The sequence below is a fragment of the Fundulus heteroclitus genome, unplaced genomic scaffold, assembly GCF_011125445.2.
Source record: "Fundulus heteroclitus isolate FHET01 unplaced genomic scaffold, MU-UCD_Fhet_4.1 scaffold_79, whole genome shotgun sequence".
In the NCBI taxonomy this organism is placed as follows: domain Eukaryota; kingdom Metazoa; phylum Chordata; class Actinopteri; order Cyprinodontiformes; family Fundulidae; genus Fundulus; species Fundulus heteroclitus.
The window spans coordinates 285,884-301,596 of NW_023397241.1; the positions used below are offsets into that span (position 1 = coordinate 285,884).

At 39.2% G+C, this 15,713-nt stretch overlaps 1 protein-coding gene across 5 annotated transcripts in view; it reads left to right on the forward strand.

Moving 5' to 3' along the window:
- The window catches only part of LOC105920987 (contactin-associated protein-like 2), a 208,744-nt gene that overhangs the window by 46,688 nt on the left and 146,343 nt on the right, over nucleotides 1-15,713 (forward strand). For 3 of the 5 annotated variants that reach the window (XM_036134290.1, XM_036134289.1, XM_036134287.1), the window contains exons 12-14: nucleotides 871-990; nucleotides 1,202-1,317; nucleotides 5,032-5,116. The exons of 1 other annotated variant lie outside the window; for it this stretch is intronic. In XM_036134290.1, the coding sequence (XP_035990183.1) occupies nucleotides 871-990; nucleotides 1,202-1,317; nucleotides 5,032-5,116 (321 nt within the window). The remainder of the gene's footprint in view (nucleotides 1-870; nucleotides 991-1,201; nucleotides 1,318-5,031; nucleotides 5,117-15,713) is intronic. One more of the 5 variants, XM_036134288.1, reaches the window with a different exon arrangement.

Sequence of the window (15,713 nt, forward strand, 5' to 3'; positions counted from 1 at the left end):
TGGCTCTCCAGGAGTGAATGCTGCTTGTCTGCACTTTGATGCAATCAACTGGTTTCCTTATATAGGACATTTTTGACTAATCTGTATAATCTGACCCAATCTGTATAATATGATTGAATTTGACTTTGTAAAGTGCCTTGAGATGACATGTTTCATGAATTGGCGCTATATAAATAAAATTGAATTGAATTGAATTGAATTGAAAAGTAGATAAGTGCATTGATCCATTAGGCCCCTCAATGTGGTCACACATCATAACCTGACAGTCCATTTCATTCGTCCCAGGTTTCTATATTTTAGCCTAAACTCCTCAGTCTGTCTTGTATATAAAACTGTGAAAAAATACATTCACAAGGTAAATGTAAACAAAGCAAATGCAATTATAAAAGTGAAGGCAGCTTGGAATTGATTTGGACATGCAATGTCTCAGTAATGTTGTATCTTGTTAATTTCATTATAGCAACAATGAATGCCCAATTCTTAGGTTGGAAAGTATAATTACCATAAGTCAAAAAAGGAATAAAGAAAAAAAAAGGCTTTTGTATTGATATGAGAATTTCACCATTGTGTGGGTTAATAAACAACAATCTTTCTGAACTAACATCTATTGGAGGGATTTTGTATGAACTACACCCTTTCTAGCCATCTAATGTTGTCTTGCCTCATCTGTACAATTTTTAAACTCAATGTGGCCTCCAAACCAAAAGGTTTGCCCTTGATGTAGACTCATCATACATGCAAATCTGTAAATTCTCAGGAGAAGCAAACCTTCACGTGGGAGATGCTTACAGGAGAATATGTATGGGGTTCTCTTTTTCCATGTCAACCTTCAAAAATACAGACAGCCTGTGTGTTGCTTTTTTCTTCTAGCACTGTTTCAGCAGTCCTGTGAGGAGTATAGGCATCAGGGAAGGAGCTCAGGCAGCTTCTGGATTGACCCTGATGGTAGTGGCACTATATCCCCTTTCAGAATACACTGTGACATGACAGGTGAGTTGTATAAATTGGAAAGTTAAAGTTTAATACTTTTGATGCTCTCACATAACCTGTTGAGCAAAAGGTTAGCTGTGCATCATTTAACAAAAACCTTATATCTGCCTCGGACTTTTATGCTACCTATATTTTTCATATCATTGGTTTCTTTTCTTAAGGAGTTATGAATAGATATAGACATAATTAACTTTTTTATGTAATCTTTTAGAAGCCATGGATTGGACCATTCTAAGGAACAACCTGTCTCCTGAGATGTCAGTCTCTGCTGTAGACAAGGATGGAAAAGCAGTAATTCAGATTAATTACAATATCACCGAAGAACAGGTATAAAATGGCTACTAAAATTTAAATTAACTTTTAGTCTTAGCTTACTTTAATGCATCTTAGTATGCAGTTTGTTGAGGATATAGCTGAAATGCAATTGTGTAAACTTCAACTGGTAACATTTTTCACAGAAAGGTTATTGTAGTTGTATTAATAAAATCTCAAAACAGGAAATTGGAAGTGAATGTCATTAGAAGTTAATCTATATACTTCAGTTAGATTGAAAGCTGGAAACAGAAGTTATAAGGTATTATAATATAAAAGTAATCAAAGAGCCACATAAAATCTGGAACAGCCTGTATGTTTTCCTAATTGAGATTAACAACTTTTACTCTGGAGATTTCAAGTAATGCAAGTAAACAAAAACTTAAGAAAATATCTTTTTGTTTAATCTAATTTTAAAAAATGCCATTTCTTGTGAGAAATAAGTTCTGACACCTTGCAGCATGCAGTGGTTTCACCATCCAAGGAATTTCGCTTTGAAGGCAGACAATAAGGCCTAGTCCACACATAGCTTGATATCTGGGAAAACAAATATATTTGTATGTGGTTAGGCCTTTCATCCACATGTAACCGCCGTTTTGCATCTCTAAAATCGAAGGACTCTGAAAACTACTAACCTGACTCTAGCCAGATGTATTATGCTCCGCCTAGCTCCACTCACATCCATCTGGGACCTCTTCATAGGAATTACCTTTTTTGAAGGCAGGCCTTATCAAAAATCCTTGCATATGATTGGATAAGCCACTTGTCTGTCATCTTTATCGACGTGCTATTTCAACCACTCACACCGAAGCCAAACCCGTGACGCTGTGAGAGCAATGCAGGAAAACACAAAACCTTTTTTTTATGTGTTTGCGGCTCTAGTGGCACGCGTTTTATTGACAGTGAGCTGACAGGAAAAGGGGGAAGACAGGCGGCAAAGCGCCGCGGGTCGGAGTCGATCCTGAGCCGACCGCGTCGAGGACTAAAGGCCTCCTAATATGGTCCGCGCTAACCGCTCGAAAACAAAACTTGCCAAATCCGGTCGGGAGAAGGGCGAAAACATAATTTCCACCAACAAAAGCCTTCAGAGCCGTTCTCTGATGTTCTTTTAATGAAACAATATTAGGTAGATTGGACAACACGGAAGAAATAGCAGCATCAATGTTAACGCTTGCTTCCTTGTTGTGAGCCGCCATTGCTGTCTGTCTCACGTCACGGTCGCTTCTCCACTACGTCACATCTATGAAACTCCAGCCCTGCGTCCTGATTGGCTACACAATAAAATTGGTTGGCGAAATCACTTTCTATGGGAGATGTCCCAGATGTATGTGAGTGAAGCTAGGCGGAGCGATATCAATCTGGCTAGAGTCAGGTTAGAAAACTACAGCCATAGTGGAGATTTCTAAAAATTCAGTTTTTAGAGTTTAGAGTTTTAGAGTCCGGTGCATCACACAGCGATGGGTTCACGTGTGGGGCCATTGTTATAGACTTGGCTATACCGTCGTGTAAAAAGTGAATGCTGTCAGATAGGTGCTAATTTCTACATTTTTGTTGTGCTTGATTGTTAACAATATATGTCTAATCAATGTTAAACTGGACAAATTTACTAAACTATGCCATTTCCCCCCCCCCCCCCGTTTGTGACGTCCCCCCCTCTGGTCATTCATGTTTTATCCCTGGGGGATACATCCCCCCCTACCCCTCCCCCCTCTGGTCTGAATAAATAATATTATGGATTTTTAAAAATGTATGTAAATTAGGGCTGTCAGTTTTAACGCGTTATTAACGCCGTTAATTGCGCGTCAAAACACACACACTGTTCCCTAATGTTTTTCCCCGCCGTGCTCTCTGCACTGTGTTTCTTTTATCCTCGGCGCTTTCCGTAGTTTCAAGAGCGCTAGAGACTGTAGCAAAACAGACCCGCGCTCACTGTTGCACAGACTGTTTATTTCATGCGACTTTGGGCTTGTTTTATTCTAAAGGTGCTTGTAAATTTCATGAGTCACAGGTTGCGTTTTTTTGGGCACGTTTCTGAAAGTGAAATCACTTATTTGGGCTCTAAAATGAGGACCTGGAGTTACTAAACAGTTGCTAAACAGTCTCATTCAGGGTATTAAGCTCCTGCAGTTGCAAGCAAAGTGTAAGACTGGAATGACCTGGAAATTTAAAACCTTTTTCCAGGCTTAAATTGTATGAATATGGATGCAACAAGCAAAAATATTGTTGTTGGTGTGAAAGCTCAGAATTAGATGTGTGAGAGAGAGAGTGAAAAAAATGAACAATAAAACTTATGACTTTATTGAAATTGAAATGTTTATTAATTCTTATGTATATACCTAATACCATGTCTATCTTTGTTTAAGAGGCAAAAAAATATATCGGCATGGTATTTATTTACAAATTTATTTACACTTCAGGGCGTCATGATTAGTCATTTAGCCATTATAGTCCAGAGTTTAACATTTGGCACTAGGATGTCTTCATTCCAATTCTCAAAAGTGCTTGAAAAATAACAAAATAAAAATATTTTTTGTACAAGCATGTATTTTATTAGTGTCATTTATTGCAAAATTGCACATTAAAGTGCCCAAACAGGCTATTACACTTTCAGAAATAAAAAGATAAAACATGCAATTAATTTGCAATTAATCTCGAGTTACCTATCGACATTATGATTAATCGATTCAAATAAAAAAATGTAATCGTTTGAAAGCCCTAATATAAATACATGTCTTGCGTCCTTCACATTTGTTAATTTAATTTTTTGTTGTCTGTTTTAAAAGAGTATTAATACATTTTCAGCTTGAAGCGGTTGAAGTAAACTAATACCCACTTCTGAGTCCAGACAGTAGATGGCGCAAGTTTAAAAACAATAGTCTAACCTACTGGATCTAGCTATTTACCTGAAAGAGCAGCTGCTAGCTAACCAAGTAATGAATGAGAACGTGTGCCAGCATGAACGTCAACAAAGTATTTTGTCATATTTCGGCCAGAAAAATCAACAGAAAAGGTCAAGAGTAGATGACGGTACAAACAGCCATGGTAATGTTACAGGACCAACTTTGGTGGATGATGAATATTTGCAGGCAGCGTCACAAGACAAGAAGCAGCAGCAGCTGATTTCTCCACCCTCCCGCCCAGGAAAAGGTTGCATGCTGTCTCCAGCCAGGCAGCATGCAGGCCACATAACCTTGTTGTTATGTTCATTTATAAAACACTTGAAATTACCCCCCCCCCGGGTTTTTTTGCAAATCGCACACTGCCTAAGATGAAAAAGACGTCTTTAAAATGTGAAACAGGCTGTACACACAAGAACCTCTTCAAACACGCCACAGCAAATAGTATGAAGGAACAAGGCAAACATTGTCAGAAATTGGTAGATGGCTTTAAGAAGTGTCTCTGAAAAATGTTTAGCCAAGCTAGGGTAGGGGCAGGACGTCTTAGCTATTTCTACAGCCAGGAAACTCATTTGTCTAGATGTTGTTTTTTGTTTAATGTGTGAAACAAGTTGATAATTCTGTTCTTCAGATAAAAATAGATCACTCTTTCTCCAATTTTCCGACTTTAAAAGCAGGATTAGACATCAATATGTGAACATTTCTTAAGAAAGAACTGAGTATTTAACAGGGTTGCTACTATTTCCCACATAGCTGTGTGTGTTGTTATAGAAGAATAATCCCAAGTGTTTCTTGTTCAGATAATCAACTAGTCCTTGATGTTGTGTTTCAGGTGTTGTCAGTTACCAGCAGAGCAGAAAGGTGTGAACAGTATGTAGCTTACACCTGCCGAATGTCTCGCCTGCTTAACAGTCCAGGTGAAGTATTAATCATTACTTTCACCCCCACCTCAAGCTGTCTCTCATTCTTTAATGAATACTTCATATGTTTTTAGGGATGATCAGTCACCTATTCAGTTATGGTTTAAAGAAAATTAACAATTAACAAATTGGAGGTCGCTAAAGTTAGTGTTGCTTCAGTGTGTAAGTTTGCTAAAACAATTCAATTCAATTCAATTTTATTTATATAGCACCAAATCATGAAAGATGTCATCTCAAGGCACTTTACAAAATCAAGTTCAATCATATTATACAGATTGGGTCAGATTATACAGATTGGTCAAAAATGTCCTATATAAGGAAACCAGTTGATTGCATCAAAGTCCCGACAAGCAGCATTCACTCCTGGGGAACCGTAGAGCAACAGGGAGAGTCGTCTGCATTGTACATGGCTTTGCTGCAATCCCTCATACTGAGCAAGCATGAAGCGACAGTGGGAAGAAAAACTCCCCATTAACGGGAAGGAAAACCTCCGGCAGAACCGGGCTCAGTATGAACGGTCATCTGCCTCGACCGACTGGAGTTACGGAAGACAGAGCAGAGACACAACAAGAGAGACAAAAAAGCACAGAAGCACACATTGATCTAGTAATCTGTTCTACATTAGATGGTAGTAGCGGGTGAGCCGTCTTCTCTGGATGATGTCACAGTTAACAGAACGCCAGACCAGGTGTACCTACTATGAAGAAAAAGAGAGAGAGCAAAAAGTTAAAAGCTGAAATGACGACAGTCATTTCAATGTAATACAATGCAAAACTGGAGAACAGTAGAAATCAGTAGAGTGAGAAAATTAGACCCTGATGTCCTCCAGCAGCCTAGGCCTATCACAGCACAACTATAGAGATAGCTCAGGGTATGAGCCACTCTAACTATAAGCTTTGTCAAAAAGGAAAGTTTTAACATTAGTCCTAAAAATAGATAGGGTGTCTGCCTCACGGACCAAAACTGGGAGTTGGTTCCACAGGAGAGGAGCCTGATAGCTAAAGGATCTGCCTCCCATTCTACTTTTAGAGACTCTAGGAACCACCAGCAGACCTGCACTTTGAGAGCGAAGTGCTCTGTTAGGAACATACGGGGTAATCAGAGCTCTGATATATGATGGAGCTTGATTATTAAGGGCTTTATACGTTAGAAGGAGAATTTTAAATTCTATTCTTGATTTAACAGGAAGCCAATGAAGAGAAGCTAAAATTGGAGAAATATGATCCCTCTTGTTGATTTTCATCAGAACTCTTGCCGCAGCATTTTGAATCAGCTGAAGACTTCGAACTGCATTTTGTGGACTTCCTGATAGTAAAGAATTACAATAGTCCAGCCTTGAAGTAACAAATGCATGGACTAGTTTTTCAGCATCACTCCTGGACAGAATGTTTCTAATTTTGGCGATATTCCGGAGGTGAAAAAAGGAAACTCTGGAAACCTGTTTAATATGGGATTTAAATGACATGTCTTGGTCGAAAACAACACCAAGATTTTTAACTTTATTACCAGAGGCCAAGTTAATGCCATCCAGATTAAGTGATTGATTAAGAACTTTATTTTTTGAAGACTCTGGCCCAAAGATTACAACTTCTGTCTTGTCAGAATTTAAATGCAGGAAATTTAAAGTCATCCAGCTTTTGATGTCATCAAGACATGACTGCAGTCGAAGTAACTGATTGGATTCATCAGGATTTATGGATAAATATAGCTGAGTGTCATCAGCATAACAGTGGAAATTAATTCCATGCTGTCTGATAATTTTGCCAATCGGAAGCATATATATAGTAAATAGAATTGGTCCAAGGACTGAACCCTGTGGTACTCCACAAGTGACCCTAGAGTTTGAGGAAGATTTATTATTAACATGAACAAACTGGAATCTGTCCGACAGATAAGATTTAAACCAGCCTAATGCTTTTCCCTTAATCCCTACAGTATGCTCTAGTCTAAAACAATGTCAGACTCCATGATTTTCTCTTGTCCCCTGGCTGATCTGACCAATCATTATTGGTCAGATCAGCCTCTTAAGCATCCCTGGGAAGGTCTATTCCGGGGTTCTGGAAAGGAGGGTCCGTCGGCAGTGTGGATCATTCAACCGCTGGCTGTCTAGTTGGTGTCCTATAAACAATGTGGGCTACATTGATAAATGGCAAACTTTCTGGGGAAAACCTGTTCTGATTCAGACAGACGGCATCCATCACACTTTGGATGGTGCAGCTCTTCTTTCTAGGAATCTGGCTGGATTTATTAGTTCTCCTAAATGCTGACAACTGAGGGTCCAGACCAGGAAACAGAGCCGTAGTTTAACACACCTCTCTGCAGCTTGTGTAATGTTACCCACACATTACCCCATTGAGACGGTGTCTTTCCCAGGGCCAAAACTAAATAGCTTAAAAACTGAGCTAAAAGGAGCAGATCATAAAAATCTCATAAAAATCAATATGACTCAACTTGAACCATAAAATAAAACAATTAAATGTGGTTTATTAAATATGAGTTCTCTCCCGCCAAAGATTTGTTAGTTAATGAATTGATTTCTGATAATATGATTGATTTATTTTGCCTCACAGAAACCTGGCGGCAAGAAGACTATGTTATTATAAATAACTCAACTCCCTCTAATTATTTAAATTTCCACATTCAAAGAACTACAGGATCAGGAGGAGGAGTAGCAACCATCTTTCAGTCTGATTTATTAATTAGTCTCAGGCCAATTAATAACTACAATTCTTTTGAACATTTCAATTCAATTCAATTCAATTCAATTCAATTTATATAGCGCCAAATCATGAAACATGTCATCTCAAGGCACTTTACAAAGTCAAGTTCAATCATATTATACAGATTGGGTCAGATTATACAGATTGGTCAAAAATGTCCTATATAAGGAAACCAGTTGATTGCATCAAAGTCCCGACAAGCAGCATTCACTCCTGGGGAACCGTAGAGCCACAGGAAGAGTCATCTGCATTGTACATGGCTTTGCTGCAATCCCTCATACTGAGCAAGCATGAAGCGACAGTGGGAAGAAAAACCACCCATTAACGGGAAGGAAAATAAGTTATCACTGACGTCACTTCCTGTTTGCGGTAAGGCGTATTGTATCACTTCCTGTTTTCACTGCGTGAGCAACGGTTTGTTGCTCCAGATTCTCTCGCTTTTATCTTTAATCTCTTTGCTGTAACATCTGTTTCTAACACATAAGCACTTTTAAAACATTTTCTGTTGCTGCACATCACGCTTGGGAACTCCTCGTGTTTCACGGTTTGCTCTCTTGGCGTGGTAGAAGGGCGCTAGCCTAGCTTTAGCCTAGCCTAGCTTTAGCTCCACAATGGCTTCCTCTCCTACTATTACTTCAGGTTCTCCGTCTCTGACTAAGTCTCCCCTTATCTCCTGCTCTCTGTGTCAGATGTTTAGCTATTCCTCTGCCTCCTTTAGTGATAATGGTACTTGTAATAAATGTAGTGTTTTTGTAGCTTTGGAGGCGAGGGTGTCAGAATTAGAGTCCCGGCTCCGTGCTATGGAAAGACCAGCTGATAGCCGCCCCTCTGCTAGCGCGGAGCCACATAGACCTAGCGTTAGTTCACTTAGTGGTCCTCCAGAAGCACCCGAGCAGCCGGGTAAGCAGGCCGGCTGGGTGACAGTTCGTAGGAAGCATAGCTCTAGATTTCAGCCCCCAGTTCACCACCAACCCGTCTGCGTTTCAAACAAATTTTCCCCACTCAGCGACACACCCGCTGAGAAGCCGATCCTGGTTATTGGGAGTTCAATAGTCAGAAACGTGGCACTAGAGACACCAGGGACCATAGTTAAATGCCTGCCAGGGGCCAGAACGGGCGACATAGAATCTTATCTAAAACTGCTGGCTAAGGATAAGCGTAAATACAGTAAGATTGTTATTCACGCTGGCGGTAATGACACCCGATCACGCTGATCGGAGGTCACTAAAGTTGGTGTTGCTTCGGTGTGTGAGTTTGCTAAAGCAATGTCGGACTCCGTAATTTTCTCTGGTCCCCTGCCTGATTTGACCAGTGATGACATGTTTAGCCGCATGTCATCATTCAACCGCTGGTTGTCTAGGTGGTGTCCTGAAAACGACGTGGGCTACATTGATAACTGGAGAACTTTCTGGGGAAAACCTGGTCTGATCCGGAGAGACGGCATCCATCCTACTTTGGATGGTGCAGCTCTTCTTTCTAGAAATCTGGCCGGATTTATTAGTCCTCCTAAATGCTGACAATCCAGGGTCCAGACCAGGAAGCAGAGCCGTAGTTTAACACACCTCTCTGCAGCTTCTGTACTGTTACCCATCCATTATCCTATTGAGACGGTGTCTTTCCCACGGCCAAAACTTAACAGATCAAAAACTTATCTAAAAGGAACAAATCATAAAAACCTAATAAAAATCAATACGGTTCACCTTGAACCTAAAAATAAAACAATTAAATGTGGTCTATTAAATATAAGGTCTCTCCCTCCAAAGACTTTGTTAGTTAACGAATTGATTTCTGATAAACAGATTGATTTGTTTTGTCTCACAGAAACCTGGCTACAAGAGGACTACGTTAGTATAAATGAGTCAACTCCCTCCAATTATTCAAATTTCCACATTCCCAGATCTGTGGGAAGAGGAGGAGGAGTGGCAACCATCTTTCAGTCTGATTTATTAATTAGTCCCAGGCCAATTAATAACTACAGTTCTTTTGAACATTTAACCCTCAGTTTCCCTCATCCAAACTGCAAAGCAATAAAACCTCTTCTGTTTGTTGTTTTGTATCGTCCACCAGGCCCTTACACTCAGTTTTTGGATGAGTTGTCAGATTTCTTATCTGATTTGGTGTTAAATACTGATAAGGCTATTATAGTGGGTGATTTTAACATCCATGTTGACACAGAATGCGATAACCTTAGTGTAGCCTTTAAAACTATCCTAGATTCAATTGGTTTTGCTCAAAATGTGCATAAACCGACGCACTCTTGGCTCCATACTTTAGACCTTGTGCTGACATATGGCATTGATTGTGAAGAATTAACCGTATTTCCTCACAACCCTGTCCTATCTGATCATTTTTTAATAATATTTGAGTTTAATCTAACTGAGTTCTCCACCCCCAAAAGAGGGTTCCATTATAGTAGATCTTTATCGGATAATGCTGTATCAAAACTTAAAGAGTCTGTCCCCTTTTTAATATCCTCCGTATTGCAGAAATGCCCTGTAGATGGCAGCAATGTTGTTTCTTCCAATTCACAAATAGATGTCTTTGTAAACGGTATGACTTCGTCATTGCGTTCTGCATTAGACAATGTAGCTCCCTTGAAAAAGAAGGTGATTATTCACAGGAAGCTGGCTCCTTGGTTTAATTCAGAGCTGCGTTCCTTGAAGCACAATGTTAGGAAATTGGAGAGAAAATGGCGCTCTACACACCAAGAGGAATCCTACTTAATCTGGAAGAACAGTCTATTGTTGTATAACAAGACCCTCCGCAGAGTTAGAACAGCATATTTTTCATCATTAATTGAAGAGAATAAAAATAATCCTAGATTTCTCTTTAGTACAGTTGCCAAACTTACCCAGAGCCACAGCTCTGTTGATCCATCCATTCCCTTAGCTCTTAGCAGTAATGATTTTATGGGATTCTTCATAAATAAAATTGATTCTATTAAAAATAAAATAATTGGCATCCTCCCAAACATGATTACCTCATCCTCAGTAAGTGAGGCAGCATTGGAGGAATCCTTAGAACCTGCGCAGTGTCTGAACTGTTTAAAAGCAGTAGAGCTTTCTGAGCTATCTAAAATTTTAGCTTCATCTAAACCTTCTACCTGTATGTTAGACCCAATCCCAACCAAGTTGTTTAAGGAGGTATTCCCTCTGATCAGTGGTCCTATTTTAGACATGATTAATCTATCCTTGGTAAATGGATATGTACCACAGGCTTTTAAAGTAGCTGTTATTAAACCTTTACTTAAGAAACCATCTCTTGATCAAGATGAGTTAGTAAATTACAGACCTATATCTAATCTTCTTTTCTTATCTAAAATTCTTGAGAAAGTAGTTGCTAATCAACTATGTGAACATTTACAAAGTAATGACCTACTTGAGGAGTTTCAGTCAGGCTTCAGAGCTCATCATAGCACTGAAACAGCTCTGGTGAAGGTCACCAATGATATTCTCATGGCCTCAGATAATGGACTTGTGTCTATACTTGTCCTGTTAGATCTCAGTGCTGCATTTGATACAGTTGATCACAATATTCTCCTACAAAGACTTGAGCATACTGTAGGGATTAAGGGAAAAGCATTAGGCTGGTTTAAATCTTATCTGTCGGACAGATTCCAGTTTGTTCATGTTAATAATAAATCTTCCTCAAACTCTAGGGTCACTTGTGGAGTACCACAGGGTTCAGTCCTTGGACCAATTCTATTTACTATATATATGCTTCCGATTGGCAAAATTATCAGACAGCATGGGATTAATTTCCACTGTTATGCTGATGACACTCAGCTATATTTATCCATAAATCCTGATGAATCCAATCAGTTACTTCGACTGCAGTCATGTCTTGATGACATCAAAAGCTGGATGACTTTAAATTTCCTGCATTTAAATTCTGACAAGACAGAAGTTGTAATCTTTGGGCCAGAGTCTTCAAAAAATAAAGTTCTTAATCAATCCCTTAATCTGGATGGCATTAACTTGGCCTCTGGTAATAAAGTTAAAAATCTTGGTGTTGTTTTCGACCAAGACATGTCATTTAAATCCCATATTAAACAGGTTTCCAGAGTTTCCTTTTTTCACCTCCGGAATATCGCCAAAATTAGAAACATTCTGTCCAGGAGTGATGCTGAAAAACTAGTCCATGCATTTGTTACTTCAAGGCTGGACTATTGTAATTCTTTACTATCAGGAAGTCCACAAAATGCAGTTCGAAGTCTTCAGCTGATTCAAAATGCTGCGGCAAGAGTTCTGATGAAAATCAACAAGAGGGATCATATTTCTCCTGTTTTAGCTTCCCTTCATTGGCTTCCTGTTAAATCAAGAATAGAATTTAAAATTCTCCTTCTAACGTATAAAGCCCTTAATAATCAAGCTCCATCATATATCAGAGCTCTGATTACCCCGTATGTTCCTAACAGAGCACTTCGCTCTCAAAGTGCAGGTCTGCTGGTGGTTCCTAGAGTCTCTAAAAGTAGAATGGGAGGCAGATCCTTTAGCTATCAGGCTCCTCTCCTGTGGAACCAACTCCCAGTTTTGGTCCGTGAGGCAGACACCCTATCTATTTTTAAGACTAATGTTAAAACTTTCCTTTTTGACAAAGCTTATAGTTAGAGTGGCTCATATCCTGAGCTATCTCTATAGTTGTGCTGTGATAGGCCTAGGCTGCTGGAGGACATCAGGGTCTAATTTTCTCACTCTACTGATTTCTACTGTTCTTCAGTCTACTGTTCTCCAGTTTTGCATTGTATTACATTGAAATGACTGTCGTAATTTCAGCTTTTAACTTTTGCTCTCTCTCTTTTTCTAACCGACCCCAGTCGGTCGAGGTGGATGACCGTTCATACTGAGCCCGGTTCTGCCGGAGGTTTTTCCTTCCCGTTAATGGGTGGTTTTTCTTCCCACTGTCGCTTCATGCTTGCTCAGTATGAGGGATTGCAGCAAAGCCATGGACAATGCAGATGACTCTTCCTGTGGCTCTACGCTTCCCCAGGAGTGAATGCTGCTTGTCGGGACTTTGATGCAATCAACTGGTTTCCTTATATAGGACATTTTTGACCAATCTGTATAATCTGACCAAATCTGTATAATATGATTGAACTTGACTTTGTAAAGTGCCTTGAGATGACATGTTTCATGATTTGGCGCTATATAAATAAAATTGAATTGAAATTGAATTGAATTGAAAAACCTCCGGCAGAACCGGGCTCAGTATGAACGGTCATCTGCCTCGACCGACTGGGGTTACAGAAGACAGAACAGAGACACAACAAGAGAAACAAAAAAGCACAGAAGCACACATTGATCTAGTAATCTGTTCTACATTAGATGGTAGTAGCGGGTGAGCCGTCTTCTCTGGATGATGTCACAGTTAACAGAACGCCAGACCAGGTGTACCTACTATGAAGAGAAAAGAGAGAGAACAGAAAGTTAAAGCAGAAATGACAACACATAATGCATAATTGAAGAACAGTAGAACTCAATAGAGTGAGAAAATTAGATCCTGATATACTCCAGTAGCCTAAGCCTATAGCAGTAAAACTATAAAGGTAGCTGAGAGTAACATGAGCCACTAGTTATAATTTTTGTCAAAAAGAAAAGTTTTAAGCCTAGTCTTAAAAGTAGACAGGGTGTCTGCCTCACGGACCAAAACTGGGAGTTGGTTCCACAGGAGAGGAGCCTGATAGCTAAAGGATCTGCCTCCCATTCTACTTTTAGAGACTCTAGGAACCACCAGCAGACCTGCAGTCTGAGAGCGAAGTGCTCTGTTAGGAACATACGGGGTAATCAGAGCTCTGATATATGATGGAGTTTGATTATTAAGGGCTTTATACGTTAGAAGAAGAATTTTAAATTCTATTCTTGATTTAACAGGAAGCCAATGAAGGGAAGCTAAAATTGGAGAAATATGATCCCTCTTGTTGATTTTCATCAGAACTCTTGCCGCAGCATTTTGGATCAGCTGAAGGCTTTGAACTGCATTTTGTGGACTTCCTGATAGTAAAGAATTACAATAGTCCAGCCTTGAAGTAACAAATGCATGGACCAGTTTTTCAGCATCACTCCTGGACAGAATGTTTCTAATTTTGGCGATATTCCGGAGGTGAAAAAAGGAAACTCTGGAAACCTGTTTAATATGGGATTTAAATGACATGTCTTGGTCAAAAATAACACCAAGATTTTTTACTTTATTACCAGAGGCCAGGTTAATGCCACCCAGATTAAGTGATTGGTTAAGAAGTTTATTTTTTGAGGACTCTGGCCCAAAGATTAAAACTTCGGTCTTGTCAGAATTTAGATGCAGGAAATTTAAAGTCATCCAGCTTTTGATGTCATCAAGACATGACTGCAGTCGAAGTAATTGATTGGATTCATCAGGATTTATGGATAAATATAGCTGAGTATCATCAGCATAACAGTGGAAATTAATCCCATGCTGTCTGATAATTTTGCCTATCGGAAGCATATATATAGTAAAGAGAATTGGTCCAAGGACTGAACCCTGTGGTACTCCACAGGTGACCCTAGAGTTTGAGGAAGATTTATTATTAACATGAACAAAATGGAATCTGTCTGACAGATAAGATTTAAACCAGCCTAATGCTTTCCCCTTAATCCCTACAGTATGTTCAAGTCTTTGTAGGAGAATATTGTGATCAACTGTATCAAACGCAGCACTGAGATCTAACAGGACAAGTATAGACACAAGTCCATTATCTGAGGCCATGAGAATATCATTATTGACCTTCACCAGAGCTGTTTCAGTGCTATGATGAGCTCTGAAGCCTGACTGAAACTCCTCAAGTAGGTCATTACTTTGTAAATGTTCACAAAGTTGATTAGCAACTACTTTCTCAAGAATTTTAGATAAGAAAAGAAGATTAGATATAGGTCTGTAATTTACTAACTCATCTTGATCAAGAGAAGGTTTCTTAAGTAAAGGTTTAATAACAGCTACTTTCAAAACCTGTGGTACATATCCATTTACTAAGGATAGATTAATCATGTCTAAAATAGTGCCACTGATCAAAGGGAATATGTCCTTAAACAACTTGGTTGGGATTGGGTCTAACATACAGGTAGAAGGTTTAGATGAAGCTAAAATTTTAGATAGCTCAGAAAGCTCTACTGCTTCTAAACAGTTCAGACACTGCGCAGGTTCTAAGGATTCCTCCAATGCTGTCTCACTTACTGAGGACGAGGTAATCATGTTTGGGAGGATGCCAATTATTTTATTTTTAATGGCATCAATTTTATTTATGAAGAATCCCATAAAATCATTACTACTAAGAGCTAAGGGAATGGATGGATCAACAGAGCTGTGGCTCTGGGTAAGTTTGGCAACTGTACTAAAGAGAAATCTAGGATTATTTTTATTCTCTTCAATTAATGATGAAAAATATGCTGCTCTAACTCTGCGAAGGGTCTTGTTATACAACAATAGTCTGTCCCTCCAGATTAAGTAGGATTCCTCTTGGTGTGTAGAACGCCATTTTCTCTCCAATTTCCTAACATTGTGCTTCAAGGAACGCAGCTCTGAATTAAACCAAGGAGCCAGCTTCCTGTGAATAATCACCTTCTTTTTCAAGGGAGCTACATTGTCTAATGCAGAACGCAATGAGGAAGTCAGATTGTTAGCAAAGGTATCGATTTGTGAATGGGAAGAAACAGCAATGCTGCCATCTACAGGGCATTTCTGCAATACTGAGGATATTAAAAAGGGGACAGACTCTTTAAGTTTTGATACAGCATTATCCGATAAAAATCTACTATAATGGAACTCTCTTTTGGGGGTGGAGAACTCAGTTAGATTAAACTCAAATGTTATTAAAAAATGATCAGACAGGACAGGGTTGTGAGAGAATACTGTTAATTCTT